Raw genomic sequence first — 27853 nt, 5'->3', positions numbered from 1 at the left:
GCAGGCTGGGTTCGGCAGCCCCCTCCTACTCACTCCCTACCCCATCCTTCCTTCACCCTCTAACCCCACAGGTCTTCTCTAGAAGCGTCACTGAAACTCTATTATATTCTTTTTATTGAAGCCTCTTCTCAGGCCTCAGGGACAGATCATGGGCATAGGCCTGGGGCCATCTGAGGGACAGATAGGGACTGTTCTGTGGTGTCCCCACCTCTATCACTGACTCAATGTCCTTGGACAACTGTGTCACTCACCTCTCTCTCCTATGCTGAATTCTCACTTCCCTTAGGAGGCTTTATGGTTTTGGCACATAGGCCCATAACTGTTTCTCCTTTTCTTCCTTTTCAGGCAGAATACTAGGGAGATCCCAGCTGAATCTGACAGATGGGAACCTTGTTTCCAAATAAAAACCAATGGATGTCTACTTCCATTTATGTTGCTGTACCCTCCACCAAGAGAGAGAGTTTCATCTCTTGGGCTCCTCGCATGTGTGTTTGGCTAGGTGATTTGCTTTAGCCAATAGCACATTAGCAAATGTAATACAAACAGAGGCTTGACAGGAGCTTGTGAAGCCACAGGGGTGAGCTCAGGCGGGACCATTGGTATAACCTGAGCTCAGTTCGAATGGCCAACATCCAGAATTGTGAGTTACTCAGTGATTGCTTTTTAAGCCACTAGGGGTTGTTTGTTACACAGCAATAGGTAACTGATACATTGTTGGAAAAGAGGAAGAGGGAATGTGGGGTCGATGGAATAAGCCTCCATAATTGATACATAAGACAGAATCTAAGCTCTTTTTCAGATACAGATATTCTGTGATTTGATAAGAAATCCCCAATGTCTGCAGCAAGTATAACACCTATAATTAAAATTTATAATTTAAGACCACATCCTCTTTCCCCCTCCATGTGATATTGCAAATCCCAGAGATATACAATGTGTGACCAGAAGGAACTATGACCGAGGACACCATTGATTTCATTACTTCTTGACCATACCTTGTTCTGTTGCTGCCACAGGGCAGGACATTTCTCGAGTTATGCACTGTTTGTAAATGTTTACTTCATATGATTCACATCCTAATCTTGAATAAGAGATGTGAAAAGAAAGAGTTGAGATTTATGTATGAATTGATTTTTAATAAAAAATAATTGAAATCACTTGCAAAGTCACACACAACCATAAAAGAATGCAGCTGCTATCACACTAAAGGAAATTATCTTCAAGCTTCCTTCCAATACCATGCAATTTTCAGCAACTGAGATGGAAGTCTTAAAAATAAGAGGTAACAATGAAAACGCTGACAAACCCCTAAGTTCCACTGCTGAAGGAAAGGCAGAGAAAGACCAGAATAACAACAACACAGTGCGAATTCCCAGTGTTTTCACCTAGCACTGGCAGCCAGTGACATAACAGGCTTTCGTAACGACATTATAATTAAATCACCAATTACTTACCTAGATAATTTCTGAAAGTCAGGAAAAAGAAATGCTATTTATTTATTTATTTATTTTTAAAAGATTTTATTTATTTATTTGACAGAGAGAGATTACAAGTGGGCAGAGAGGCAGGCAGAGAGAGAGAGGAGGAAGCAGGCTCCCCGCTGAGCAGAGAGCCCGATGCGGGACTCGATCCCAGGACCCTGGGATCATGACCTGAGCCAAAGGCAGCGGCTTAACCCACTGAGCCACCCAGGCGCCCAAGAAATGCTATTTAATTTGGGATCAAATCTCATTTGCCTGAGGTTTTTGCTTCCTGCCACAAGTTGGAGATATCTCATATGGGACACCGCCTTGTCCTGGTTTCCAGACAACTTGTGCATCCACCTTAGGTCACTTGGAGGGAGATGGGGCAGGGAGGGTTGCAGATGCATCTTTGTATACAATGTGTCACACTGAGAACTGTGGGCCTAGAGTTCTGGGAACATGCCCTCTTTCAACTTGGGTTTCAGTGTTTTCCCCTCTCCGGCTGTGACACAGTTTTCTCTTTGAAGCACAGGGACATCAGGAAAAAGCATGGACAGTTCTCATCTCCATTGATGCTGTCCCCCTACCACCTCTGCTTGCAAAGGGAGGGCCAAGGGCCTCAAAGGGTCTCCTCCTCCAGAAGCCCAGAGCACGCCCAGCAGGAGGGGCCAAACCGGTTTGAAGGTGAACTGCCCTTACTCATTACAGAACGTCCTCTCGTCTTATCTTGCCTGTTTTTAGGACAAAAGACAGAGAGAGAGGAGTCTTGATTTTCCTCATTAATCTGCTCCTGCCGGTGGCCTATCCAACATCTGAAGTCACTTGCAGCGTGACAGTTATTTATTTATTAACACAGCATCTAATTTTATGTAATTTGATGGGTAACAGGATGAGAGTTCAACTCAGAAAACCTGGGACCCATAGCCACTGGACAAAGAAAAATGAAGACAAAGAGGAGGACTGTGACAGCAAGCTCTAGAGGCCCGCAATGCCAAGAATGTGCGAGGATTGAATTTTCCAAAGGCCAGCATTTCCTATCGGTTCAGAAATGACCAGGAACCTCCTTTTCGCCAAGTCTCCCCTGGGCGTCCTAGTTACCCGAGGCTGACTAATGTCACCGCTTGGAACAGTGCACCCACAGAGTCTCACGCTCTGGGTGCAGAAGGGACCTTGGACTTCATTTTGGTTCACCGGTCCCTCCGTGTGGCCCAGGCCTGTTTGGGGGTTGGAGAGACAGGGGTGGAGAGTCTTATAGATTGAATTGTGCCCTCTTCCCCAAAGAGATGTCAAAGCCCTAAACCCCAGGCTCTGTGAAAGCAACCTTATTTGGAAATAGGGTTTTTGCCAATGTAATCAAGTTTAGGATGAGGTCATCGGGGTCATTAGAGCCCTGATTCAGTATATATGCTGTCCTTAGGAGAGGAGGTACTGGGACAGACACACAAGGGGAGAACACCATGTACCATGCCGGAATAGAAGAATGTGCTGTGACTGCAAGGCGAAGGGCGCCAAGGATGGTGGGAGAACCCCCAGTAGTGAGGGGGAGGCAAGCGAAGGGTTCTCCGCTCTGGGTTTCAAAGGCCACCTGGCCCTGCTACCACCTTTAGTCTCCATTTCTGGCTTCTGGAACCGTGAGAAAATACATTTCTGTTGTTTGAAGCCACAGAGTTGGTGGTATTTTGTTACGGCAGCCCTAGGAAACGAAAGCAGAGTTTAGGCAAACTGCCCGCAATCACACGGCTGGTGATGACAGAGGACACAGAGAACATAAGCCCTGTGATTCGCACCGCAGAGTTCCGCCCATTGTCCTGGGCTCCGTGCCTAAGTTGTAGGCATGTGTGCTTTCTTGCATCGTTTGGGTTTGTTCCAGATTTCTATAATCATTTCTCTCAGACTTTCCTTGTTTCCTCACTCTCCCTCTTAAAAAAATGTGAAACCTACAGATCATTTGAAAGAATGAGACAGTGAACGTATGTATTCCCTTTGCCTGGACCCACTGATAACAATTCTGCCATGTTTGTTTCTCTTATTTTTGTCTTAAACCATTGGAGAGCTGCAGACTTTATGACATTTCCCATTCAAAGCTTTCGGCGTGTATTTCCAGAGAAATCACGATCCGTCTCAGGGAACGTAACACCAAGATGAAAGGATTACATAATAAAAGCACGACATTCCACTTTCTCCAACTTTGTCCCAAATAACATTTACAGATATTTTCCTCGCTTCCCCACTGCTCCCCTTGTCCTCTCCTCTTCTCTCCTCCATTTTTGGATTTAGCACTCCATCCCTCAGCTATCTTGTCTCTTCGGTGTCTTTCAATTCGGAGCCTGCTTTCCCTTTTTGGTGGTTGTCCCATCATGGCATTGATGTGTTCGAAGAGTCTAAGCCAGTTGCCTTGCCGAAGGCCCCATGGTCTAGATTGGTCTGTTCATTTCCTCATGGTCAAGGTACACATTCTTTGGTGGGAATACTTATTTTTGAGGTGATGCTGTGTCCTTCCCATCGCCTCTCATTGGGGAGAACATGTCAGTCAATAATCACAGTCATTGATGATATTAGATCCATTGAAGCTCGTGGTCTCTGCCAGATGTGCCCATTATAAAGGTACCATTCTTCCCATTGTAATTAACGAATAATCTGTGGAGGCTATTTGAGAGAAGACTCATTCTTAACTACCTAATAGAGTACACCCAGAGCTAAAAGCAAATGTTGACTGGTATTAGATATCACTCCGTAGCTGAAATATAACACCTAACATGTCATGCTTGATTTACCACAGGTTTTTTACTTGGGTCGTAGGGGGGGTTAAGGTTAGAAGAAACTCTCCTTCTTTACAAACCATCAGCCTACAGAAATCTGAAGGTCATTCTTGTGGCTTTACCAGCACATGTAATATGATCCAGGCTTTGACCTCAGCCGAAATTTCTTATTAATACTTACACTGAAACTTAAGGAAGCATACCAAAAAAGTTAAGTATATCAAAGAGTAAAACCCTAGATAAGTAACCCCAGTGCTTCAAGTACAAAACTGCATTTGATAAAATCAAGGGTTTGCTTCTCAGTATGTCAGTTTTCATGAGTAACATGGAACATATTCTATTACACTTGTGGCTGGGTGGCATTTTTCTTGTTGGCTACCACAATGAGTGTAAACTTGAGAAAGCGAAACAAAAATAGATGTGTCCGCAAAGCCATGTCAGTCATTTCTGAGAGGTCAAAAATACTCACTGCTTTAGCTGGAAGTCAGTGTTTTGGTAGTTAGTAGAACATGAAAACCTGCACCTGGGTTTCTGAGTGAACATTACACATGGCGATTGTGGTACTTTAGACACCAGACCATCCTCAGGGTATTCCTATGTCCCGGGAGGGTCCTTTCTGGGGGAATTCTAGCGTTCTTTCTGTATTGTTTTCCCCATGAGACTGAAAATTCCATGAGAATGGAGACTTAGTCCTGTTAGATCTCCAGGGTCCAGAACAGTGTCTGGAACACATTGGGTGACAGTTACCTATTGGTTGAGGGAATTAATGACTCAAAGTCATGCTCTTTAGGGTTAGGTCAATTCAATGTTTTATTTTATTTTGTTTTGTTAACAGATTTGTTTATTTATTTGAGGGAGGCAGGAGCAGAGAGAGAGAGAGAGAGGAAGAGAAAGTCCCAAGTAGACTCCGTACCAAGCCGAGAGCCTGATGAGGGGTTCAATTCCATGACCTGAGATCATGACCTGAGTCTGAACCAACAGTCCAGCACCTAACCAAGTAGGTGCCCCTATTCAACCTTTCTAACCAAGAGATAGAACCTCCTCCACCCCCTTTTAATTTATTACATTTGTTTTCAGGAGTATGTGAGTAAAGACACATGGCTACAGCTCAGTTCTTCTTAGCTTCTCTATCTCAACCTCCAACAGCTTAGCTAGTCATTTCCAGGCTTCCAGGCACTCCCCTTGAGTCAGATCAGGTTATGATTCCACCCCCTAAGCACCATGTATCTCTCTCTTTGTCTCTCTCCAACTCTCTCTCTCTCTTTTTTTTTTTTTTCAAAGCAAGAAACCAGGAAAGACATGAAATATTCCATTATTCCATCATCACTGGTATGTTTACCTCCTTCCAATATTTCCATTGTCGAGTTGCTAAAGGTCATGGAGGGAGAAAAGTCTAAGGATTGTTAATAGAAAATATAATTTGCTTATTTAACATTTTTTCTCTATATGATTTTGTCTAGAAATACGGTGATTTAATTTTTTATTAATTTGCTTAAATATAGGACAGTTAGCCAAAATAAGTGACCTGTCCTAGAGAGTATTTTTCTCTTGTTCATATGCAGATGCTCTAGACAGGAGGAAGCCAAAAGAATCAATTAGTATGCATGTTCACTTGAATCAGGACTCTCCAGATTCCAAGATGGAAGACAGTGCACAGGACAGAAGGAGAGGGGGCAGAGAGGGGGTCTCCTCTCAGAAGGAGATAGCAATAATAAGAATAGGAAGAGTGGTAATTTATGTTTATTGCGTGCTACTACTTCTGTTTACAACTCCTCTATGGAGTAAAAATGATTATTCCCATTGTAGAGAAGAGGAAACTGAGGTCTAGCAATTTTATAACTTGACAGTCAGAGGAGGCTGGAACAAGAACCTCGTCTGACCTCAAAGTGCTCTTACTTTACGAAGGGATTGCTTCCAAGTGCATAGTACAATGAAAGCCTATTATGTACAATGTTGTTTGGCAAGTTTTCAAGGAAATCTTTGATCATTTCTTAATGTGTTTTTGCTGGGAGGCACTGGGGGCAGGTAAGCTCTTGTAAGATCTGTCCCAGAGTTCAGATGGGGGAATCCCTATATTTTTCAAAAACACCATTTGATATTATCCAGTCCTTTTATCATTTTTGTCATTCTCCTCGAATCTCTCTTCAAAGAGGACCCATTCCTTAAAATTATGGCTATGGCTCAGTTCTTCAGAGGCATCTATTTGCAAAGAGATGAAAAGCTTTGCTACCAAAGGTAAGTGCTACAAGAGGTAAAGGGCCAAGCCGGCCTTCAGCAGAGTGGTGGTTAGGGTCCCATTCCTGCTGAACTGCTCAGACACAGCCAGTGGCTCACTCTTGCTCCCATCTCCTTGGCAAACAGCTAAGGGGAGAAAGGCCCATGTATACAAAAGTTCTGATTTTTTTTAACCAAATACCCAGAAAGAAGTAGAATCATCAAGACTAATCTTATGTAAACTTCAGAAGACTTTATGGGGATAAAAATCTTTTTAAAACCAGTGTATATGTTGGTGACAGCAGCTTTCCAAAGCTGTAGTTCAAATTCTGCACCACTCCGGACACAGGTTTTCTGCCTTCCTCCCACACAACCACAGATATAGACAACGAAAACATTCAAAATCAGTCTTAAAAAGCAAGCATGCATATTTTTTCCTTTCTCATGAATTAGTTGACCCCTAACACAGATGTGGTTGAACCACCCATAGGCAAATAGCAGGAATTCCTTTACACAGGAATGTATCTCTCTTTTCAGCTCCAGCTCAAGTGTAACCAACCATCCATACTTCCGGCTCCTAATCTTTTGGCTATCCGGTACCAATAAATGGATGAATGAGTGAAAATGAGGATTGATGTGAGGTTGCCAAGTTTTATTTTGCAATTAAAGAAAATAATAATACATCCAATCATCATGCCTTCATAAAGGACAATATAACAGAAAATAAACACATAAATCCATAATTTTAGGCTGAAGAATTTATAAAAATCATAAAGTTATCTTATATAATTTCATTTATTTCATTAAAATAACATGACTTCGGTATTTTTTTTTCTCACTCTGTCACAGATCGTATGAATTCTTTTAGTGACTAGCACTGGTCCTGGGACCAGCACCTGGGGACCACTGGTCTAGGAAAGTCTTCCCTGATATCTTCTTCTTCCACCAGGCAGAACTAAATTCCTCCTTCCATCTCCTCAAGCATTTTGTGAATATATTTACTATATCACATGGTTTCATAATTATTCCTGTTAATGTTTAGCTAGCAGCTAGACTACAAGTTTTTAAAGGCACAAGGATCGTGTCTTACCCTTTTATCCATTTATATAACGTAGCACAAAGCTTAGAGCGTTGTCAGCATTCTAAGAGAATTTATCAAAATCAATTGTACATAAGTCAAATGTAAAGAGAAAGTTCTTGCCCTAGACAGAAGTAGTTACCTTATTTGTAAACTGGCACACCACATCAGGCCCTGAAGGTAGATCCCAGAGGTAAAGAAAATTTTAAGAACCCTTAAATACCACTAGCACATAGTAATGACTTACAAATTTAAATTGAAGTTGAAATAATTAGCACCATTGTTCTGAAAAATCATCTTGGCTAAGAAATTGGACTGGGGTTGTGATATTGATAGTGACATCAGTTTATGCATACTTCAAATGAAAATGGAATTTCCAGATGCAGAATAGAGTAGGAATCATCAAAAGGCAGGGTAAGAGCTAGCAGCGAATGAAATCCTTTGTGTTCATTTATCCAGGTGGTTTACTGGTAAGTCATGGATCTGTGGTCTGAATACTGAACACTGAGCCAGCAGTTCCCTGAATCCAGGAAAACAACATGTCCTAATTTCTTTCCCTGACAAAAATTTGGCTACAGTTCAACAGTGCAGTAAAAATATGTTCTATAAAAATATCTTTATGGATTTTCTCATTACATTGACAAGAGGGGTGAACTCATGAGGGGTGGAATCATCAGAAATGTCCATCCTCTATACAAAACACCTCTCATGAAGCAAAGAACATAAAAAATGAAAGGAATTAAAGTTATAATCAATTGTGTCTTGCATAACCGAATTCAGAGAAGGTAATCATATACAGAGTGGTATCCAAAAATTAAATCATTTAGTGTTAGCTTAAGAATCAGATTTGGATTTACCTTTAGCAATGATTAAATAGAGTTAGGAGGCTACACAAGCTTTATGGATGAGATCGTGGCAGTATTGACAGTGGTAAATGGACTCAGCAGAAGAAAACTAGAAACCCAGAATAGTGCCGCTCACGGGCGCTCATTCACCTAGTATTCATGATGCAAGGAGTGGAAACAGCTCTGGGGGCCTCACTTGAGCATGAACCCCGTGCTTTTGTAAAACTGGCATCCTGTGGACTCAGCTACATTGTTTACTCTGTGTGGTTGGCAGCGTCCAAGATAGCCCCCTGATCCCCACCCTTGGAATTCATACCCTTGTAGAGTTCCCTCCCAAATGTTACCAGGGTTTGCTTGCGTAACCAACAGAATGTGAGGAAGAGACCATATATTGTTTCTGAGATTAAATTATAAAATATATTGCAGCTTCATCTCAGTGTCTCCCTCAGAGCATCAGCTTTCTGGAAAGCCAGCCCCTACGTTGTGAACAGCCCTATATAGAGGCTCATGAAGCAAGAAATGGAAATGTTCTGCCAGTAGCATGGGAGTGAGCTGCAAGCTTGACCCCAGCCCCAGTCAAGCCCTCAGACTGGCTCACCCAACAGCCTGGCTGTACCCTCATCAGACTCAGCTAGAACCACTCAGCTAAGCTGCTCCCAGATTCCTGCCTCTCTAAAACCAAGTAAGAAAATAAATGTTCATGGGTTCAGTTGCTCATTCTGAGGGTGATTTGTTACCTAGCAATAGATAATACACCCACTGTAATCTTCAGTGACTTAGGTAAGTTAATTGAGCCTCTGCTTCCTCATGTATAAAATGGGGACTAATATACAGAAAAATATATTTGTACTTATTCTCCTTTGTTTCAGAATGAATTTAGGACTACTTTCAGGGATGCATTGAATACAAGGCAGCATAAATTAAAAGAGGAGGGAGGATAGAAAAACAAGGGTGGGGATATAAAAAGTAGTGGAAAAGAGGCTAAAAAAGTAATATTATGACACATATGCTATAACTGGACCACCATCGTGGCTCCAAAACACTGGGTACCTCCTCCTACCTCCTCCCTCACCCTGTCACATACACACAGACACCATCAGGTGTTTATGCAGTTCAGAGTCCCAAAATGTAAAAAAAAAAAAAAAAAATCCAATTACTTAAGAAACATATAATTATCCTTAGTACTAATAGGGATGAGAATTTTTATAGGGTGCTTCCCTAAAGCAGACACTGTGTGGAGGGCCAGCTGAGAGGCCTTCACCTTCACAGGTCATTTAATGACACGAGGTGATCTATATCGAGTATCTGCTCCCATGCAGGCCAGTGATGGGCTCCTGACAGTGGTGCCTGCTATCACTATTGCCATTCAGAGCAAAGTCTTACCCATATGGCATCTCGCCTCTGGAACTCTTGCCCTTCATAGACTAATACTCTTGGCTTTTTATCCTCACAAATATTAAAAACAGTCCACTTTCAGCCATGACCTTAACGGAAACCGTTTTTGGAAAACCTTGAATCTTCTGAATATTTTCCCAAATTCTTTCCATCTGAATAAGGAAAAAACTCAGTGGGCATAAATGTCCATCCTCATGGTCACCTGTGCACAAAGCTTTGGGCCTATTGGATACAATTCCTTTCCTCCCTCTCTCATTTACCTTACTACCAAGTCCTGATGTTTTCAGTAATGTCTCTTCCCACCTGTCCCTTCCTTTATATTCTCGCTGCCAATGTCTGGCTCAGAGTTTTAACTTTTTACTTCCATATGTAGCCAATAGCCTGTGTTAGGGACAGAAGCGTCCCTAAGCCTCTCAGCTTGTCCTCCACAACCTGGGAAGAGGTTGGGGGAGGTACTCAATATTTTGGTTTGCAGATGGCACTCTTCTCTACGTGTCCTTGCATGGGAGGGAGGGCAGGGAAGCAAGCTTCCTGGTGTCTCTTCTTATAAGAACAACAATCCCATCATGAGGGCCCCATCCTCATCCACTATATGAATTGGGAGAATTGGGAAGGGGCAAAATTCAGTCCAGACTAAGCCCCTAGCTATCCCCTATCCAGCCATGACATACATGATTGCCAGAGTACTTTTCTTTCAGTACAATTTAGTCAAGTGTCAACCTGGGTCCAGACTGCAGGATATCATGACCCAGCTTTCTGCCCCAACTCTAACTCCTATTCCTCACCCAATAGAGCACCTCCACTCAGATTTGCTTCATCCCCTTTTTAGGCCTTTCCATACTGTGAAATCTAGAATATACCACCCAGCACCTCCTTTCTGGATTCCAATTCTACTCTCTATTTTTTTTTTTAAAGATTTTTTCTTTATTTATCTGACAGAGATCACAAGTAGGCAGAGAGGCAGGCAGAGAGAGAGGAGGAAGCAGGCTCCCCGCAGAGCAGAGAGCCCAATGCGGGGCTCAATCCCAGGACCCTGGGATCATGACCTGAGCCAAAGGCAGAGGCTTAACCCACTAAGCCACCCAGGCACCCCCAACAATTCTACTCTTTAAACCTAGTTCAAATCCTAGCTCAGAGAATTGAGTCTCAGTGTTGGAGAGATCACTCTGCCCAACCTCAATCCCATTCAGTATGCAATGGGTACTTTCTAAACCAAGAAAAATGAATATGATAGGCTCAGTCTAGAAAAAGATAATGGTTCATACAGGAAGACTAGAATGTAAATGATTATAGTTTAAGTACAATGTTTGAGACATGAATAAAGTTTTGGGAGCTCATTCTTTTACACTATTGTCTGGATTTTATTTGGATACCTTTAGTAACAGAAGACTCATTACTTCAGGGGGCAATTACTCCATTTTCAGAAAACTATAACCACATAAAGTTAAAAGACGGAGTTTAAATCTAACTGATACACATTCTAGCGTTTTCAAACTCTATAATTGTCAAAGATAAATCTAGTTTTCTTTTCATGTGACTACCACTTAAGTGTTTGAAGGTCACACCATCCATATCTCTCAACTTCTCGTATATTCCCACTCTAGGCTCTTCACCCTGTTGGCTCCCCTTCTCTGGCTCCGCTGAAGATTTTTTACACCCTTCAAAGTTTGGTGGGGAGTCACCAAGGCAGAATGGAAGGAGGCTATCACCTCCATTGTTCTCATGTGTCTTTTGGAGAAGGAAGAGGGCACCCTTATTATATTAATTCTTATAGACAATCAAAATTTCCAGTGATTCTTTTTTGCCCTCACACACCTAAGTGATCTTTCATTCAAAATTCTGTGGCACAAACTTGATTAGCTCATATTAGGGCCTGTTGCATAGTGGCTTCTCAGTTAATTTTCTAATGAGATTTTTAATAAAATTGTGTTATATATAATTATCAGTGCATTTTTAATTAATTAGTTTTTTAAAAGATTTTATTTGGGAGAGAGAGCATGAGTGGGAGGAGGGGCAGAGGGAGAGGGACAAGCAGACTCCCGCTGAGCAGGAAGCCTGATGGAAGTTTGGAAGCTCAACCACAGGACCCTAAGATCATGACCTGAGCTGAAGGCAGGTATTTAACTGGCTGAGCCACCCAGGCACCCCATTTTAAATTTTTTTAAATCTAAGCTCTCTACCTAAACAGATTTCTGGTGGGTAGAAGATAATTTTCACTAATCATATTTTTATTTCATAAGTGTATGAACGAATGAGCAAATATTAAGGGAGAAAATTGCCATGATAGGCATAACAATGACCCTCCCTAAAAGATGTCCACATCAGAATCCCCAGAATGTGTGAATTAATACTGTTGTTACATTGCAAGGGGAAGCTCAGGTTACAGATGGAATTAGGGTTACTAATCAGCTGATTTTAAAATAAAGAGATCATCCTGGATTATCACATTGGTCCCATGGAAACCCAAGGGTCCTTTACAAAGGAAAGCAGTGGTGGAGATCAGAGTCAGAGTCAGTGACCTGAAGACAACACTGTGTTCACCTTGAAGATAGAAAAAGGAGCCATTAGCCTGGGAAGGCAGGCAGTTTCTGCATGCTGGGAAAGGTGAGAAAACAGGTTCTTCCCTAAAGACTCCCAAAGGGAACACAGTTCTGCTGAGACTTTGATGTTAGCCCAGTGAAACCCATTTCAGACTTCTGACCTCCAGAACTGTAAGATATGTGTGTGTTAACCACATCTGTGGTTACTTCTTACAGTAGCGACAGAGAATTCATTTAAGGGCTAGAACTCGGTACCATTTGCCAAGCATCATTTGGTATTTTCATTGACATTCTCATTAATCTTTACAACATGCCTGAGACTTTTTTGAAGTTACTGGGTAAATTCTGAAAAATTACCCAGCTACTAAGAAGCAGAGCTAGGATTTGAACTCAGGTCTCTCTGACTTCAACCTATACACATTTCACAAAACCATGACACCTTAAGGGATAAAATCTCAACCCAGATATTGTACCGGAGTAGTTATCTAAATATCCTGATTAGCGTGCCAGAGCCCATTGCTCCTGGCAGAAACTGAATACAGCATTCAATAGCTATTACTAACACTCCACTTTGATTTGTCTTCTTTTTCTCCTTGAACTTTTCTCCCTCCAGTTGATGCTGCTTAAAAATAAAAGTAGTGTTTTAAACTGAACATAATTTATAGCTTTTGACAGATTAAACTGTTCGCTTTGTATCATATAACTATAGTTTTATTACCAGGATATGAATAGAATACATTAGGTATTCATCTACAAATATTAATATCTGGCTTCCAAGAAAAATACACTTTGCTAGCCACAGCTGGGGCCACTCAGAGGTGGTGATACACTGAGCCGTACAGAATATATTGCTGGTCACAGGCACAAGCATGGGTGAAAATTCTGCAAATACATAGTTTGACCTCAAATCCATAATGGAAATGTGAAGCTTTCTTCAGTTCTTTATCACAATATATTTATGTGTTACAACATGCCACTTTCTTCTTCATTTGAAATGAGTTCATTAGGGTACCTTGGGTGGCTCAGTTGGTTAAGTGACTGCCTTTGGCTGAGGTCATGATCCCGGAGTTCTGGGATTGAGTCCCACATTGGGCTCCCAGCTCCACAGGGAGTCTGCTTCTTCCTCTGACCTTGTCCCCTCTTATGCTCTCTCTCTCTCCCTCAAATAAGTAAATAAAATCTTTAAAAAAAAAAAAGAAAGAAAGAAATGAGTTCATTCATGCATTATTGAGCACCTATTATGGGTGATGGTACTTAAGAGAGCAAGCTCTGGGATACATGGTTCTACTACTTTCTACTTCTGTAACCCGAAGCAAAGTGCCCTAGTTAAGACTCATTTTCTTCTCTTGAGAAATGGAATGAATGATAACACCTACCCTATATGAGTGTTATGAGGCTATGATGAGACGGTGCAGTTAGAACGAGGTAAAATTAAGCACTCACTACCTGTTAGTTCTAACTATATGCCAAGCCGTGGGTTTTTACTGGTGCGTAAAAGAGACATGGTCCCTGCCCTTGAGAGGCTTACATTCTAGTAGTTAAGGGGTACAGAAAAGCAAAGAATTACAGCTTTTAAGAAGCGTGCAAATCAGCAGCTACCATTTTTGAGTGCATAGAGTTGGGGCTTCTCCCGAAGTCTGCAGACTAGCCTAACCTGCTTCAAAGACACCCAGAATCAGCATCTGCTGTATAAAGTGCTCTAGACCCACCCCAGTGGCTCAGTTCCCCTCAAACCCTTCCTCCACCTTTTACCCTCTGTGCTCTGGGGAATCCATCTATAGACTCACACTGAATGAAAAATCAGTTTGCCAGATCGTCTGATGGCTAGACAATACCAATTGCCTGCACGCATGTCAAACTTAGCATTCTAAGACACCCCCCACCACTAAAAGGGGTTGTTGAAAGATGTGCCACTCAGGTCCCCAGAACTCAGACTTCTTCCTACAGCACCTGACTCTCTAATTAAGCAACCGCAGATACACACTTTTCATATTCTTTGTTATGCTAAATTAATGCACAGAAACTTCTTGCCTACTGGTCAGGAGACTTTAGTCCCTAGTTTTGCAAGAGAATGAAGCTTCCCCCCCCCCACCCTCAAAGATACTATTGCTTCATGAATTCTGATGACAACAAATTAGTTTTAAAATATTAAATGAGACAAATGTGAAAGCACTTTTAAACATCCCCTAGTCCACAAGACAGGAGCTACAATACATATTCTGTGTCTTTCTTACAGGTGATTTGTCGATCTCCCTGCATAACTCCAGATAATCTCAAAGAAGAAATCCTGGGATGGTGATAAAAGAGATACCTATTGCTTAAGCACTCTGTAAATACTTGCTGATTTCCTATTCAAGATCTGGTGGGGAGAGGGAGATCTGGAGGGAGGGAGGATTTAAAGAGGAGTGTGCTGGACCCCACCTCTCTTCCCTGATTGTTGATTTTGGCAAAGGCAAAGGTACGTCACTAGCCAGGGGGCAGACAGTATCTCCCACCCACATGCAGTTCTATTTTAAGCCTGATTGGTACCACTGAGACTCTGCTGGACTATCTCCATGTTGTCACAGTTAACCTCCAATACCCCCAAGGGCTTGAGCATCCATCCACAAGAACAACAGGCCAATCTGGTTCAGCACTTGCTCCTTTCCAGGTTTATTCTAGGGCAACAAAATAAGTGTCAAGGATCTCATTCAAGAACTGTTGTTACATTACTGGTATCACAGAAAGCATGTGTGTGGACAAAATAAGTCTTTTTTGCACAGCCCTTTCTTTGGTACCAGACTATTTTTGAACCCTTCCTCTCTGCCAGCCAGGACAACCCAGAACTGTCACAGAGCTTCATTTCTATGCCTTCCAATGTCCAAGTGCCAACAGGTGTTCTGGTGGCTAAAACAGTCTGTGGGGTCAGAGCAGCACACTCAAGGACTTGCCCTTGCTTGGTCAGATGATCATGGGATAACAAACAGCACTTTTGAAATGAGTCCGAGTGGCTAAACCGAGACCTAGAGACAGGAAGAAGATCAAGGCAGAGAGGAGACAAGGTTGAGATACTCAACAATCCCCCTCAATGGTACAGGTAGTTGATTCCTCTGCGACACTATGACTTTATTTATAAAACACCCCTGAGTCCTACAACTTTGCAGCAAGAAAACAAAACTTGCATCTCTAAACAAATTTATTTCCTGGCCATTACTTTGGGGAGGTTTTATTCTGATCTCAGAAATACCTTGACATTGCCTTCAATACTCATGACAAATTCTTTTGACTATATTTAGTGGTGGCAAATACTATTTTTTTTTTTTTTGAGAATGCGTGTCATTTTCAGAAATAGCAGGTCATTTAGAACTAAAAATAGCAAGAAGAGGGAAATCAATGCTATTTGGTTTAAAAACCAAGGTGCTGGTTATAGTAAAACAAGTGGAACTTCCTGTGGAGACAAAAACAATTTGAAAAGGCAATTTTAAAAGTGCTCTGAATAATGGCAATGTTGATGTGCAATATATGTAACCAAGGTAACAACTTGAAAAGGTCATTGATATGGATGGATACATTCTGGAGTCTCATTACTTTTGCAGTCATTGGGAAAAAGTTTAGAGACAACAGACAAGCCTAGTATAAACTTCACTTCTGAGACCTTAGGCAGAAACTTGTAAATATCTACTCTTACCTTCAGTTAACTGGTCACCATGTCTACAAAGTAGGGGCTAAGAGGTAGTGGCAGTCCTCACGGATATTAAACTGATATCCTAAGGTTCTAAGACTTTCCAGTCTATTAATGACTTCTTAGTATCTAACTCACGGATATTAAACTGATATCCTAAGGTTCTAAGACTTTCCAGTGTATTAATGACTTCTCAGTATCTAACTAAGAACTAAGAACATATCGCATTTAAGAATCTAGATCTCTCACTTTTTAGTAGGAGTCCTAAATTGAAAAGAGGCACACTTATCTGGACACATGTCAACAATATTAATAGCTAATTGTTTCTAAAATTTTATTTTTAAGTAATCTCTACACTCAGTGTGCAGCTCGAACTCACAACCCCAAGATCAAGAGTCACATGCTCTACAGACTGAGCCAGACACTTGCACCAATAATAGCTAATACTTACATAGCCTTTATGACCTGCTGTGCACTTTCTTCAACAAAATATATATTTATATTGGCCTACCTAATACAACCCTGTGTTATTACTATTTCTATTCCTATCTTACACATGAGAGAGCTGAGCCAGAACAAAGTTGCCCAAGATCACATAGTAAGCTGCAGAGCTAAGGCTGGAACCCAGGCAGCCTGCTTCTAGATCTGTTCTTACTCACTATGCTGAACCACATTCTACTGTTTCTATGAACCAAGAAAAAACCAGATTAAAAAAAATCATATACTAGTAGGGAAAAAATCATATACTAGTAGGACGTTGAAGAATGCTGACAAAATTATGAGAAGCTCATTTGAGAAGTAAAAAAGAAAGGGGGAAGTGAGGCAGATGGGCAGTCTAAATGCGGATGAAGTCTACTTAGAGCAGCTACAACAGTTTTGTGGGCAGGTTGGAGCCAAACAAAAAAGTTCTCCTCTAATTTATTTAGAAACTAGAGGAGGCAGCTGAAAACATCCGGGAATTATGAAAAACCTGTTCTTGGCACTGTTTTGTGTATATAAAGTTTTTTCTTTACTACATACAAATCAAATAACGCGAGACTAATAGAAATAGAACTCCACAGTGCTATTGACATGCGGTTTTTATATCGAACTGACATCACTTTATGAACTTTGTTGGCTAGTAACCAGATATGCTTAAGAAATCAGAGTAAACTTTAACACTAGGCAGGGTAAGTGCAATGATCAACTTGCTGTCATCTCCAAGGAAGCTTTTAGAGGCCACTATCAATGACTGAGTTCCCATAAACAGGAGATATGTGCTGATAGAGACAAACGAAGAAGCCCTCAGGCTGTCTTCTGCTTAATCACAGAACGCCAAAGCCACCGCATGCCTAACTTTACCTCACAGAAACAGTCTCATGGAGCAGAAGTGACTTGGATGTTGGTCCTCTGACTCCCAAGCCCAGGGCTCCTCCCACTTCTGTAGGCTGCATTCTCTTTCCTTGTAATCAGGGAAAACGAGACAGACAATACTGATTTCAAAGCCCTTCAGAGCACACACCCACTCTACCGGGAAAAGAAATCCCTCCTCACAACTTCCTAGACCAGCTTCCTCTCCCTAGACCCCGAGAGGTGTCCAGAAAACGACAGAAAACTTTATCTGACTTCATGTTTCTAATATCTGCAAAAGAATGCAAATGGATGGGGCAACAGATACTTTGGGACTGCCGTGCCTTATATTTTAGGCTAGGGCGAAACGGTGGGAATTCCGTTCCCTGCTGGGTTGAGTCGTCAACTGGTTGAGTCGTCCCCGCAGCCTATCCCTACGAAGCCACCAGGAAAGCGCTAGGAGGTTCAGCCGCCTGGCCACCTGGCACTTGGCCGGTCCCTCGCCGAGGTGCCAAGGATTCGCGGAAGCTCCTCCGGCTGGAAGCAGCCAGTCCACGGGGACCCCAGCTTGTGGCGATGCTGGGGCGGGCCCCAAAGCTTCCCCCCAACCCCGCCCGTCTTCAGCCGCTTCGGGGTCCCTGGTCACCACCGCCACGAAGCCCCACCTTCCACCCCGCTACAGGCGCGATCACGTGAGGCGGGCCCGTGGAACCAATGAGCGGCTCTCTCGGAATGGAAGGGATTGTCTGACCCCCGTGACGTCACAAAGCTGGCGCGGAGCGCGCTGTTCTTCCGCCCCTCCCTCCCCGCCTCGGGCTGGGGCAGCTCTGCTCCTCTCCGCCCACTCGCCGGCCCGGACGTTCGGGCGGGGCAGGGTGGCGGCCCGGCGGGGCAGGGAGTGGGCCAGCTGGGGGCCTGGGGCCGCACTCCGGGGAGTTAAGCCGGGTAGCCTGGAAGGAGTACGGGTTAGTGCCGCCGCTGCTGCTGCCGTCTCCTCGTCTGGAATAAGCGGCTCCTCCCCTGCGTGCCCGGTTCGTATTCCCTGCTCCCATTCCCGAGCCGCCGGGTCCGGAATCCCATGCTACCCGCCCAAAGTTGTGAGGGGGTTGCCCGGCGCTCTTGGGGAGCGGCGGTCGCCGGTGTGCGAAGGGTGGCGGCCGGAGCTGGGGGTGGGGAGGACGAGCCCCGGAGCGCTAGGTGCGCGCGGGGGTGTCGGGGCTGCGGGCGGGCGTGGCGGCGCCGAGGGGCAGCCGTGCGGACTCTGGGTTGGGGGGGCGGGCCGACCGCGGCCGCTGTCAGCGCCGGGGGCGCCGTGGGGTCCTGCCCGAGGGCTGGCTCCGGGGAGGTGCGGCGGCATGGCGTCTCTGCCTGAGGATCCCCCGTACGCACCGCGGGGTCCAGGCTGACCCCACCTGCGCGGTGGACCCTGCCTTAGGCTTCTGGACCGAAGCCGGAGTAGCGTGGGCCGGGCGGGGTGGGCAGCAGGTAGAGGATGTCGGGGGCCGGTGGGCTCCGCGCCCGGGCTGGAGGGAGGGGCCGGTCCCGGGGCGCATCTCTGCTCGCTGCGGGTTCCAGCCGCCTCGGGCTGCGTCCCTGACTCTCTCGCCGGGTGGGTTTGTTTGGTTGGTTTCCTTCTCTCCTCCCCTTTCTCCCAGCTCCATTCCCCCCCCCCGCCCCATTCGCGGGGCTGGAGCGAGAGCTCGCCCCTCCTCTGTGCCCGCCTCCCCCGCCGCCGCCTCCTCTAATGAGCATCTCTGCCTTGCTTTCAATGGGCCGGTGCTGCTGTCGCTGCTGCTGTCCGCGCGGGTTGTGGATGTTGTCGGCTCCGTGTTGTGATGACAGGAGAATGTGTGTGTGTCCCGGGCCCAGACGAATTGGTAGGTATTCACTTAACTACCTGCGTTGGGTACCCAGGAAGGATGGTGACTGATTTTGTGCGTGGATGGTTCTAGGTGGGTCGTCGTGGAATTAAGGGGTGAGGTAGATAGAAAAAGGGGACAAAAGGGTCCTGGACCCGGATAGCTTTGATTACCTTAGTGAGTGCAATTTTCAGGTGGGGACAAAGGAAACTAATCAAACAAGTGCTGGCTTGAGGCTTAGGGTCTTCTGAGGGAAATCGCTTTCTTCATTCTTGTATAGATAATGGGAGCTATGAAATGGCTAGGCATTTCCAGAAAATGCTGAGAAACTGAAAAGTCTTTATACAGAATATATAATGTAATTGGATTACATAAACTGAGGTTCTGACACGTTTAATGACTAGTATACCTCTTTTTTTTTTTTTCCCATTTACACCAAAAGCGTTAAAAGCTAAAGAGCCCCGGAGTTGGTGCAGTATTAACAGCATTTTCTAATTAATATGATCCGTGAGTTTATTGAACGAAGTGGAATCATTTCTTGGCACAGGCTCTGCCCAGCACATCAGGAAGAATGGATAGGTTTCTCTTCTGTTTTGGATTGCAATGCATCTTTTCTTATTAGTCATTGGTAACATGGGCCAAATTTGCCCAGGACTAAGATGCTGCATATAAGGTGGCAGAGTCTGGATCATGGGTTGGGAACTTTTCAGTGAAATTGTGGTCAGAAATCTCTTGAAACTATGATACTGCTCCAGTTTACCAACACTGTACCTTGTTGCTGTTCTTAATTGTCTAATCAAGAGTTTTTTTACTTAATTAATTTAGTGAGGTTGTCAGCAAAAGTTTTGATTTTTGTGGGGTTTTGTTGTTTTTGAATCACAGGATATTTGGAAAGATACTCAGTTTTTGAAGGCTCACTTACGGTTTAAAAAAGCATTTGGAAGTACTCTGACTTCTAAGGATATCTGATCTGATGGAGAGAATATGTCATTTGTACTGATGGTGATAGAATATTTATTAATCACAGAGCAGGGTTTTCATGAATTCCATATTCTCTAAGAATTTGTATTTTGAAGGCATTTTGGGAGTTGGGGAATTGGGATACAGTCTCAGTCCATATGCTAAGCTCCTGAATAACTGAAAGATACAGTTGATAAATTCCACTTTTTTTTTTTAATCTTGAGAAATTTTGCCTTGAAGGAAAAATGTATTACGTGAGTATTTAAGTACTTGCTGCTTGAATTTATGTATTATTCAGAGCATCTGCTGCACAAATCAGTTCTTTTGCCCCAATCTTTCATTCATTTTGCAATCAACTACAAAAGCAAAAAAATTGTCAAAACAAAGTATTAAAGGAAAGTGCAGGTTTCTTGGACTTGTTATTCCTTGATTAGACATCACATAACCAGATGCCGTTACGCATCTACCAAACCCCCCTTGCAAACACATACAGACACGTGCACATACACACACAGTAGTACTTTGATTCAGTCTACATTCCATGCAGAAAAAAACATTTCTTCTTTCTGTAAAAGCCTTAAATTTTAAAATAGCACAAATGCAAACTTATCTAAAGTTATAGAGAAAATTTCTCTTAAGATGGGCATCTGTTTATATTTTTAATAATAGAAAATCTTTATACAAAGCATGAAATGAGTTAATGTGCTTTCTGCGTGCAAATCTAACAAGAGATATGGTTTATGTCTGCAAGCCAGTGTCATGTGGCTGAATATCTGAGCACATCTCCTGGCTCAATCATGTACCCTTTGGATGACTTTCAGTTTGAAGTGCAGTTATTTAAATGGTTAGTCTTGATAGGATCCTGTTCTTCTGGAATTTCTATTTTTCATAACTGCATTTCAGAATGCTTCTTTTGTTGTTGATCTTATTTCCAGAATTCTAATCATTACTTTCTGTTGCCTATGCTTATCTTCAGTTTTTTTAAGCAAATTCCTTCTTAAATAGTACATTTAAAATAATGGTAGTTTGTATCACTTGCAGAAGGGGTTCTTCTGTATGCCCGGCTAATGCAGTGCTTATTACAGAAGCAATTAAGAATTGATTACTATTAAGTGTTTGATTTTCTCCACTCTTCCACATCCCACTTTCACTTCTCCAATTACTTGTTAAAGGAGGGTATCTGGAAGTAATGTAACTTATAGCTAACAATCTCTGAGCTATTTGTACTTTCTTCTTCCTATAATGAGTTCAAACGTAAGAAAGAATTGCTGATATTAAGATTCAAGTGGTTTTCTGTATTCTTTTTTGTTTACTGCATGTGTTTCCTTATTTGAAGTATTTCTGGGACACCTGGGTAGTTCATTCGGTTAGGTGTCCAACTCTTGATCTTGGCTCAGGTCTTGGTCTCAGGGTCCTGAGTTCAAGCCCCGGGTTGGGCTCCACGCTAAGCATGGAGTGTTCTTAAAAAGAAATAAAGTATTTCTAAAGTCTATTTCGCTATAGGCCAAATGAATTTTTTGAAGCAATTCTTCAAGAATTGAGGGGCAATATATGTTAGTAAGAAGGAAGAGAGGTTTTTTTTGTGTGTGTGTGTGTAAATTATCTAGATTAATGATACACATTCATAAAATTTTCTAGGTAAATATTTGGCAGCAGTGTCATATAGTATAATTTTTATTCTTGATTAATATTTGTTCCTTTTTTATACAAATCTTAGACTATTATTTCACTATTCTTTATTGCTTACTGAAGGCAAATGGATATATTTTTTTAAATCTAAGAGAAAATATATTTCTAGGGATTGAATTCTACTTGGGATCCGTAATGGTTGAAAATAGTATTTCTATAGCTTTCTCTTATGGCTGGTTAACAGGACAAAATGCTAACAAGTAAATTAAATTCCAGAACTGAGAGCATTTACATTACTAACAAAGTCTTAGAGCTACTTGTTTACTTAAACTTTTCTTTAATCACAAAGGGTACAGTAAATTAAACAAACAAAAAAAGAAACCAGCATTTGATTTCAAAGCCTCACTTCAGTTAACACTTATAAAAGCATAGAATCCCAGAGACCTTCAATAGCATCTGCTTCTCTGTGTTCACTTACAGCCTAGGGAAGTGAGGCCCAAAGAGGTAAACTGACATTTTTAGGATCGTTAAACTGACATTTTTAGGATCGTTTGGCAGGTTGGCAGCAGACCTATGTTCATAAGCTCGCCAGATTGTTGCAGTGGTCTAGAGAAGCTTGGTTTGCAAGACCATCTACTGGTGTGCAAGAAGGGAATACTGGAATTCCTATTTTTATTTATTATGTAAAATTTTCTATATATGTTACAGTGAACTAACACAGTGGTATATATATGTAACTTACAAAATAATTCATGAATATATATACATATATATATATATGTGTCAGGGATGCGTTCTAACACCTTTTTGGTGATAGCCATGTGTAATCAAATGTTAACAATTGACCACAACTCTAGAAATGGGATTTTCATTGATGGGAGGAGTCCCTGAGCAGTATGGGAGATCCAGGGCCTTCTTAAGGATAGAGAGGGAGGAGGGTGATGGGCCAGGTAGACTGCCACTGCATAATGTTATGTAATCTTCAGCTCCTCGGCTTTCCCCAGCCATGTAATCTTCAGCTCCTCGGCTTTCCCCAGCCAAATCGACTGTACATTCTGTACAGTCTGCACTGCACAAAGAAATATGAGGAAAAGAGAAAAGGAAAGCTATGCTCCAGTCCTGGCTCCATGATGACTGAGGATTGTGCTTAGCAGAACATACCCTGTAGGCACAGGGCATGGTAGGCGTATGAAATACAGTGCTTCCGAGTACAGGGCTTAGTGTGTAGACTCACCTGCTGCATATATGTTATAAAAGCAAGGCTAGGTGAAGTGATGTGAATTGTAACTCCTACCTTTGTGCGTGTCTGTGTGATTGCTGTCTAGGAATCCCCGTCAGAAGCTCCAGCCTGCCGCTGTTTGCTGATGCCATGCCAGCACCAACTCAGCTGTTCTTCCCCCTGATCCGGAACTGTGAACTGAGCCGAATCTATGGCACCGCGTGTTACTGCCACCACAGACATCTGTGCTGCTCGTCTCCATACCTGGCACAGAGCCGCCTGAGATGCACGCCACCCCCGGCGTACGCTACTTTCTGCCGGCCAAAGGAGGGCTGGTGGCAGCACACTCAAGGACGGAGATACGCTTCCACGCCGCAGAAATTTTACCTCACCCCTCCGCAGGTCAACAGCATCCTGAAAGCAAATGAATACAGTTTCAAAGTGCCAGAATTTGATGGCAAAAATGTCAGTTCGGTCCTTGGATTTGACAGCAATCAGCTGCCCGCAAATGCCCCCATCGAGGACCGGAGAAGCGCAGCTACCTGCTTGCAGACCAGAGGGATGCTCTTGGGGGTTTTCGACGGCCATGCAGGCTGCGCTTGTTCCCAGGCAGTCAGTGAGAGACTCTTCTATTATATTGCCGTCTCCTTGTTACCCCATGAGACTTTGCTAGAGATTGAAAATGCAGTAGAGAGTGGTCGGGCCCTGCTGCCCATTCTCCAGTGGCACAAGCACCCCAATGATTACTTCAGTAAGGAGGCATCCAAATTGTATTTCAACAGCTTGAGGACTTACTGGCAAGAGCTTATAGACCTCAACACTGGGGAGTCTACTGATATCGATGTCAAGGAAGCTTTAATTAACGCTTTCAAGAGGCTTGACAATGACATCTCTTTGGAGGCTCAAGTTGGTGATCCCAATTCTTTCCTCAATTACCTGGTGCTTCGAGTGGCATTTTCTGGGGCCACCGCTTGTGTGGCCCACGTGGATGGTGTTGACCTTCATGTGGCCAATACTGGTGATAGCAGAGCCATGCTGGGTGTGCAGGAAGAGGATGGCTCCTGGTCAGCAGTCACTCTCTCCAATGACCACAATGCACAGAACGAAAGAGAACTGGAACGGCTGAAACTGGAACACCCAAAGAATGAGGCCAAGAGTGTGGTGAAACAGGATCGGCTGCTCGGCTTGCTGATGCCTTTTAGGGCTTTTGGAGATGTAAAGTTCAAATGGAGCATTGACCTTCAAAAGAGGGTGATAGAATCAGGCCCAGACCAGTTGAATGACAATGAATATACCAAGTTTATCCCTCCTAATTATTACACGCCTCCTTATCTCACTGCTGAGCCAGAGGTAACTTACCACCGACTGAGGCCACAGGATAAGTTTCTAGTGTTGGCCACTGATGGGCTGTGGGAGACGATGCATAGGCAGGATGTGGTTAGGATTGTGGGTGAGTACCTGACTGGCATGCATCACCAGCAGCCCATAGCTGTTGGCGGCTACAAGGTGACTCTAGGACAGATGCATGGCCTTTTAACAGAGAGGAGAGCCAAGATGTCCTCGGTATTTGAGGACCAGAATGCAGCAACCCATCTCATTCGTCATGCGGTAGGCAACAACGAGTTTGGGACTGTTGATCATGAGCGCCTCTCCAAAATGCTTAGTCTTCCTGAGGAGCTTGCTCGGATGTACAGAGACGACATTACAATCATTGTGGTTCAGTTCAATTCGCATGTTGTAGGGGCATATCAAAACCAAGACTAGTGAGTGGTTCTTACCCTGGCAGTTCTCAAATGAAACAGATTTCAAGGGCAGATAGATTTGAAAAATTACTAGGATAATAAACATCTCTAGTGGGTCATTCTAAGCATTTACTCATTTGATACCCTAACTAGTCAAGTACTCAAATTGACTTTGCAGCAGGGTGGCAGGATCACAAGAGCCTCCTTCTGCCTAGCTCGGACCTCACAGCTCCTGCCCTCGCGGCAAGTCCGTTCCTCGTTGACAAAACATTTTGTGACATTGGCTTCTTTTATCAATCTCAGAAAATCAAGATGACCTGGCAAGTAGGATCTTGAATAGGCCCAAAGCCAGGATCTTGCTGGGCGTATTCTCTTGGTAAAAGGGAAGAAATATTACTATTCACACCTGCAGACCCTTTTCATCACTAAGATTCCAATGCTCATGAGAATGTTTATTTACTGCATGATTTCCTAGATACTAGATCTATGCATTATTTGTAAAAATTTATTTTAGCCTGAAGTGGTTTTCAAATCCAGTACTTTAAGCCATAAATGACTGAGAACCAAGCAATCTGAATTCATCAGTATTTTGTGATTTGACTGGAATGCTTCTTAAATGGAAAAATAAACTCTACTCCCTTCCCCACCCTGGTTACATAACGTAATCAAGATATTTTCTGCTTTGCCATGCACTCAGAGATGATAATGTTTTTGGTTTCGTCCACTCTTAAATTGAGGTTAAAAAAAGAATTTTTTTAGTTTGTAGTAATGAAATGATTTTATTTCATTTAGTTTGAAATAAAAAGATCCAGAATAAAAATCCTTGTCATTTGTAGCCATAGCACAATCCTGCTTATCTTGGAATCCTGAAAGGCTTGGCATGCTGTATGTGGTGGGTAGACTGCTGCCAGGGAATCACACTCCCTATTCAGTTGTGATAAGAATGTTCCCCACTTTTGGAATTTCAAGGCTGACATATATAAAATAAGCTTAAATATCAAATTGGGGAGTAAGGGTTAATATTACTTTTGGGTATTGAGGCCGGGGAGGGAGTTTTTGTTTTTCCCCACTTAGACATAGGTCCATTAAAATATTTGGTTTAAAAATGACTAAATGCTTTAAACATATTAGAGCTTATAAATAGAGATCTTAAGATATATACACGAGAAGTTTTAAAAGGTAACTGTTGTGCATGCCTGATGCTTAATAGATCCCTTAGTGGCATCAAGTATTGTTTGCAGCAGTCTCTGTAATTATATGCAGTCCCTTCTAATGCTGTATCAAAGTAAATGAAAATAAATATATTCAAATTGGCTTTTTGGGAGCTTATTTGATATGCATCAAATGGCGCTTGTCCTGTGTTTAATGGTGATCTGTGTACAGCTGTGCATATATTTTCATCACTTATTCTAGCATCACTGTTAGAAGAATGACTATGACTATGTTTGATATTTACATAGATTTTAAGACAACACATGATCAACTTTCCCATGTATAATTAGTTGGGGGGTTTTAGGAGTCCTTCCAATTTCTGTAGAATATGAACTAGCTGTTCAAGGACTTCCTCTGGACTGTGGACACTAAACGTAGAACTGGCGGTAAAACTTGTTTCAGCTGAAAAACAGACTCAGGCAGATTGTTGCTCAGAGCAGCATATAATGTTTGTTTACTGAGTTGTCCCCCCACCCCAACTTTTTCCCTTAATCAGCTTGGAACTTTTCTTCTAGGCAGCATTTTGGAAGGGGGAATGCTGTACTATATATTTATTTCAAAATATTTTGACAGATGTCATCTTTTAATTGAAGTATATGTAGACTGCTGTAGCAATTAAAACCTATTTTCAGGCTACTATTTTAATTTCTTTAGAACACCGCCACTGAAGAATTCCATATTATTATATATTGAATAGTCTGGTTTCTTTTTAGTACAATATGTATAAATTCAGCTTCCAGTGGTCACTATCAAAATAGTAATTGTTATTGCACAAGAAACTTGGTCTGCAGTCCAAAAGCTGGTCTTTTCTCTAGAAACAAAAATGCAGTGTGGAGTTGACATTGTGGAAATAAAAATAATTGGATGCTAGAAATTTGAATATACTATCTAAAAGCAGTTGTGATTTTACTGTAATTGGTTGTCACTGTGATGTGATATTTAGACTTCAAGTGGAGAACACATGTAAACTTTCACGGTATTTAGCCTTTCTTAAACTTTTTTTTATTATGGAAACTTTCTAATGTGTATCAACCTCTGTATTTATATTTAATCAGTGGCTCATGATATTTATAATACGCCCTTAACTAAGTGGAATGGTGGTATGTTACACAGTACTTGGTAAAAAACCCGTGTCTTATAAAAGGTGTATCTGTAAGAAGACATGTGAAAAGTTTATATTCTTGGTCACAGAAATGCCCACAGTGAATTAAAGCTTCATATCTGCTCTCTGAATGGCCTGTGTTTTTTTTTTTTTTTAAAGATTTTATTTATTTATGTATGACAGAAAGAGATAGCGAGAGAGGGAACACAAGCACAGGGGAGCTGGAGAGGGAGAAGCTGGCTTCCCTGATATGGGGCTCTGTCCCACAACTGGGATCATGACCTCAGCCAAAGTCAGAAGCTTAACCACTGAGCCACCCAGGGGCCCCCTGTGTTGGTTTTTAATAATAGATTATTAGATGCTTTCTACAACAGTAGTTATATTTTGGAATCCAGTAGATAAATAGTACTTTAAAAAAAACACATATAATTTATATTCAATAAAATGCACAGATTTTAAATATATAGTTTGGGATTTGGTGACCACAACCCCAATAAAGGTACACAACTTTTCCATAATGGAAAATTCCCTCATGCCCCTTTCCAGTTCTTCCAGACTAACTATTGTTCTGAGTTACACTACCATAGGTTAGTGTTGCTTATTCTAGAAGTTCATATAAATGAAATCATAAAATACGTACTCTTTGGTTAAGTTTTTTGAGCTTCATTTATGTCGTTGAGCATATTCATAGTCTCTTCTTTTACCAAGTAACATTCTATCATGAATACATAGCAATTTATCCATTGTCGATGGGCATTTGCAGCCAGCCCCTCCCTGTCCTTTTCTAAAGCCAACTTTTAGATTAGCAATTTTCAGAAGTACTCCTGTTGAAGTGTGGCTTTAACT

At 42.4% G+C, this 27853-nt stretch overlaps 1 protein-coding gene across 3 annotated transcripts; it reads left to right on the top strand.

Annotated features, from left to right (window-relative positions):
* Positions 1-18168: 18168 nt before the first annotated feature.
* PDP1 (pyruvate dehydrogenase phosphatase catalytic subunit 1) lies at positions 18169-27138 on the top strand. Of its 3 annotated transcripts, XM_044245298.1 has the most exons (3): positions 18169-18315; positions 19127-19161; positions 23058-27138. In XM_044245298.1, the coding sequence occupies exons 2-3, from the start codon at positions 19131-19133 to the stop codon at positions 24713-24715; spliced, it is 1689 nt and encodes a 562-aa protein (XP_044101233.1). In that variant the 5' UTR covers positions 18169-18315; positions 19127-19130; the 3' UTR covers positions 24716-27138. The 3 variants fall into 3 exon arrangements, with proteins under 3 accessions (XP_044101233.1, XP_044101234.1, XP_044101232.1); XM_044245299.1 differs by lacking the exon at positions 19127-19161; XM_044245297.1 differs by lacking the exon at positions 18169-18315 and having other exon boundaries at positions 19019-19161.
* The last annotated feature ends 715 nt before the right edge of the window (positions 27139-27853 follow it).

The sequence above is a fragment of the Neovison vison genome, chromosome 4 (assembly GCF_020171115.1).
Source record: "Neovison vison isolate M4711 chromosome 4, ASM_NN_V1, whole genome shotgun sequence".
Lineage (NCBI taxonomy): Eukaryota > Metazoa > Chordata > Mammalia > Carnivora > Mustelidae > Neogale > Neogale vison.
Note: the sequence above shows the minus strand (reverse complement) of the source record. Positions and strands in the feature narration are given on the sequence as shown.

Bases quoted from the DNA above. Each gene is read 5' to 3' on its own strand.
- PDP1 (XM_044245297.1), top strand. From the start codon at position 19,029: ATGAGCATCTCTGCCTTGCTTTCAATGGGCCGGTGCTGCTGTCGCTGC. The intron at 19,162-23,057 runs GTAGGTATTCAC...ATTGCTGTCTAG, and splicing joins TCCCGGGCCCAGACGAATTG to GAATCCCCGTCAGAAGCTCC.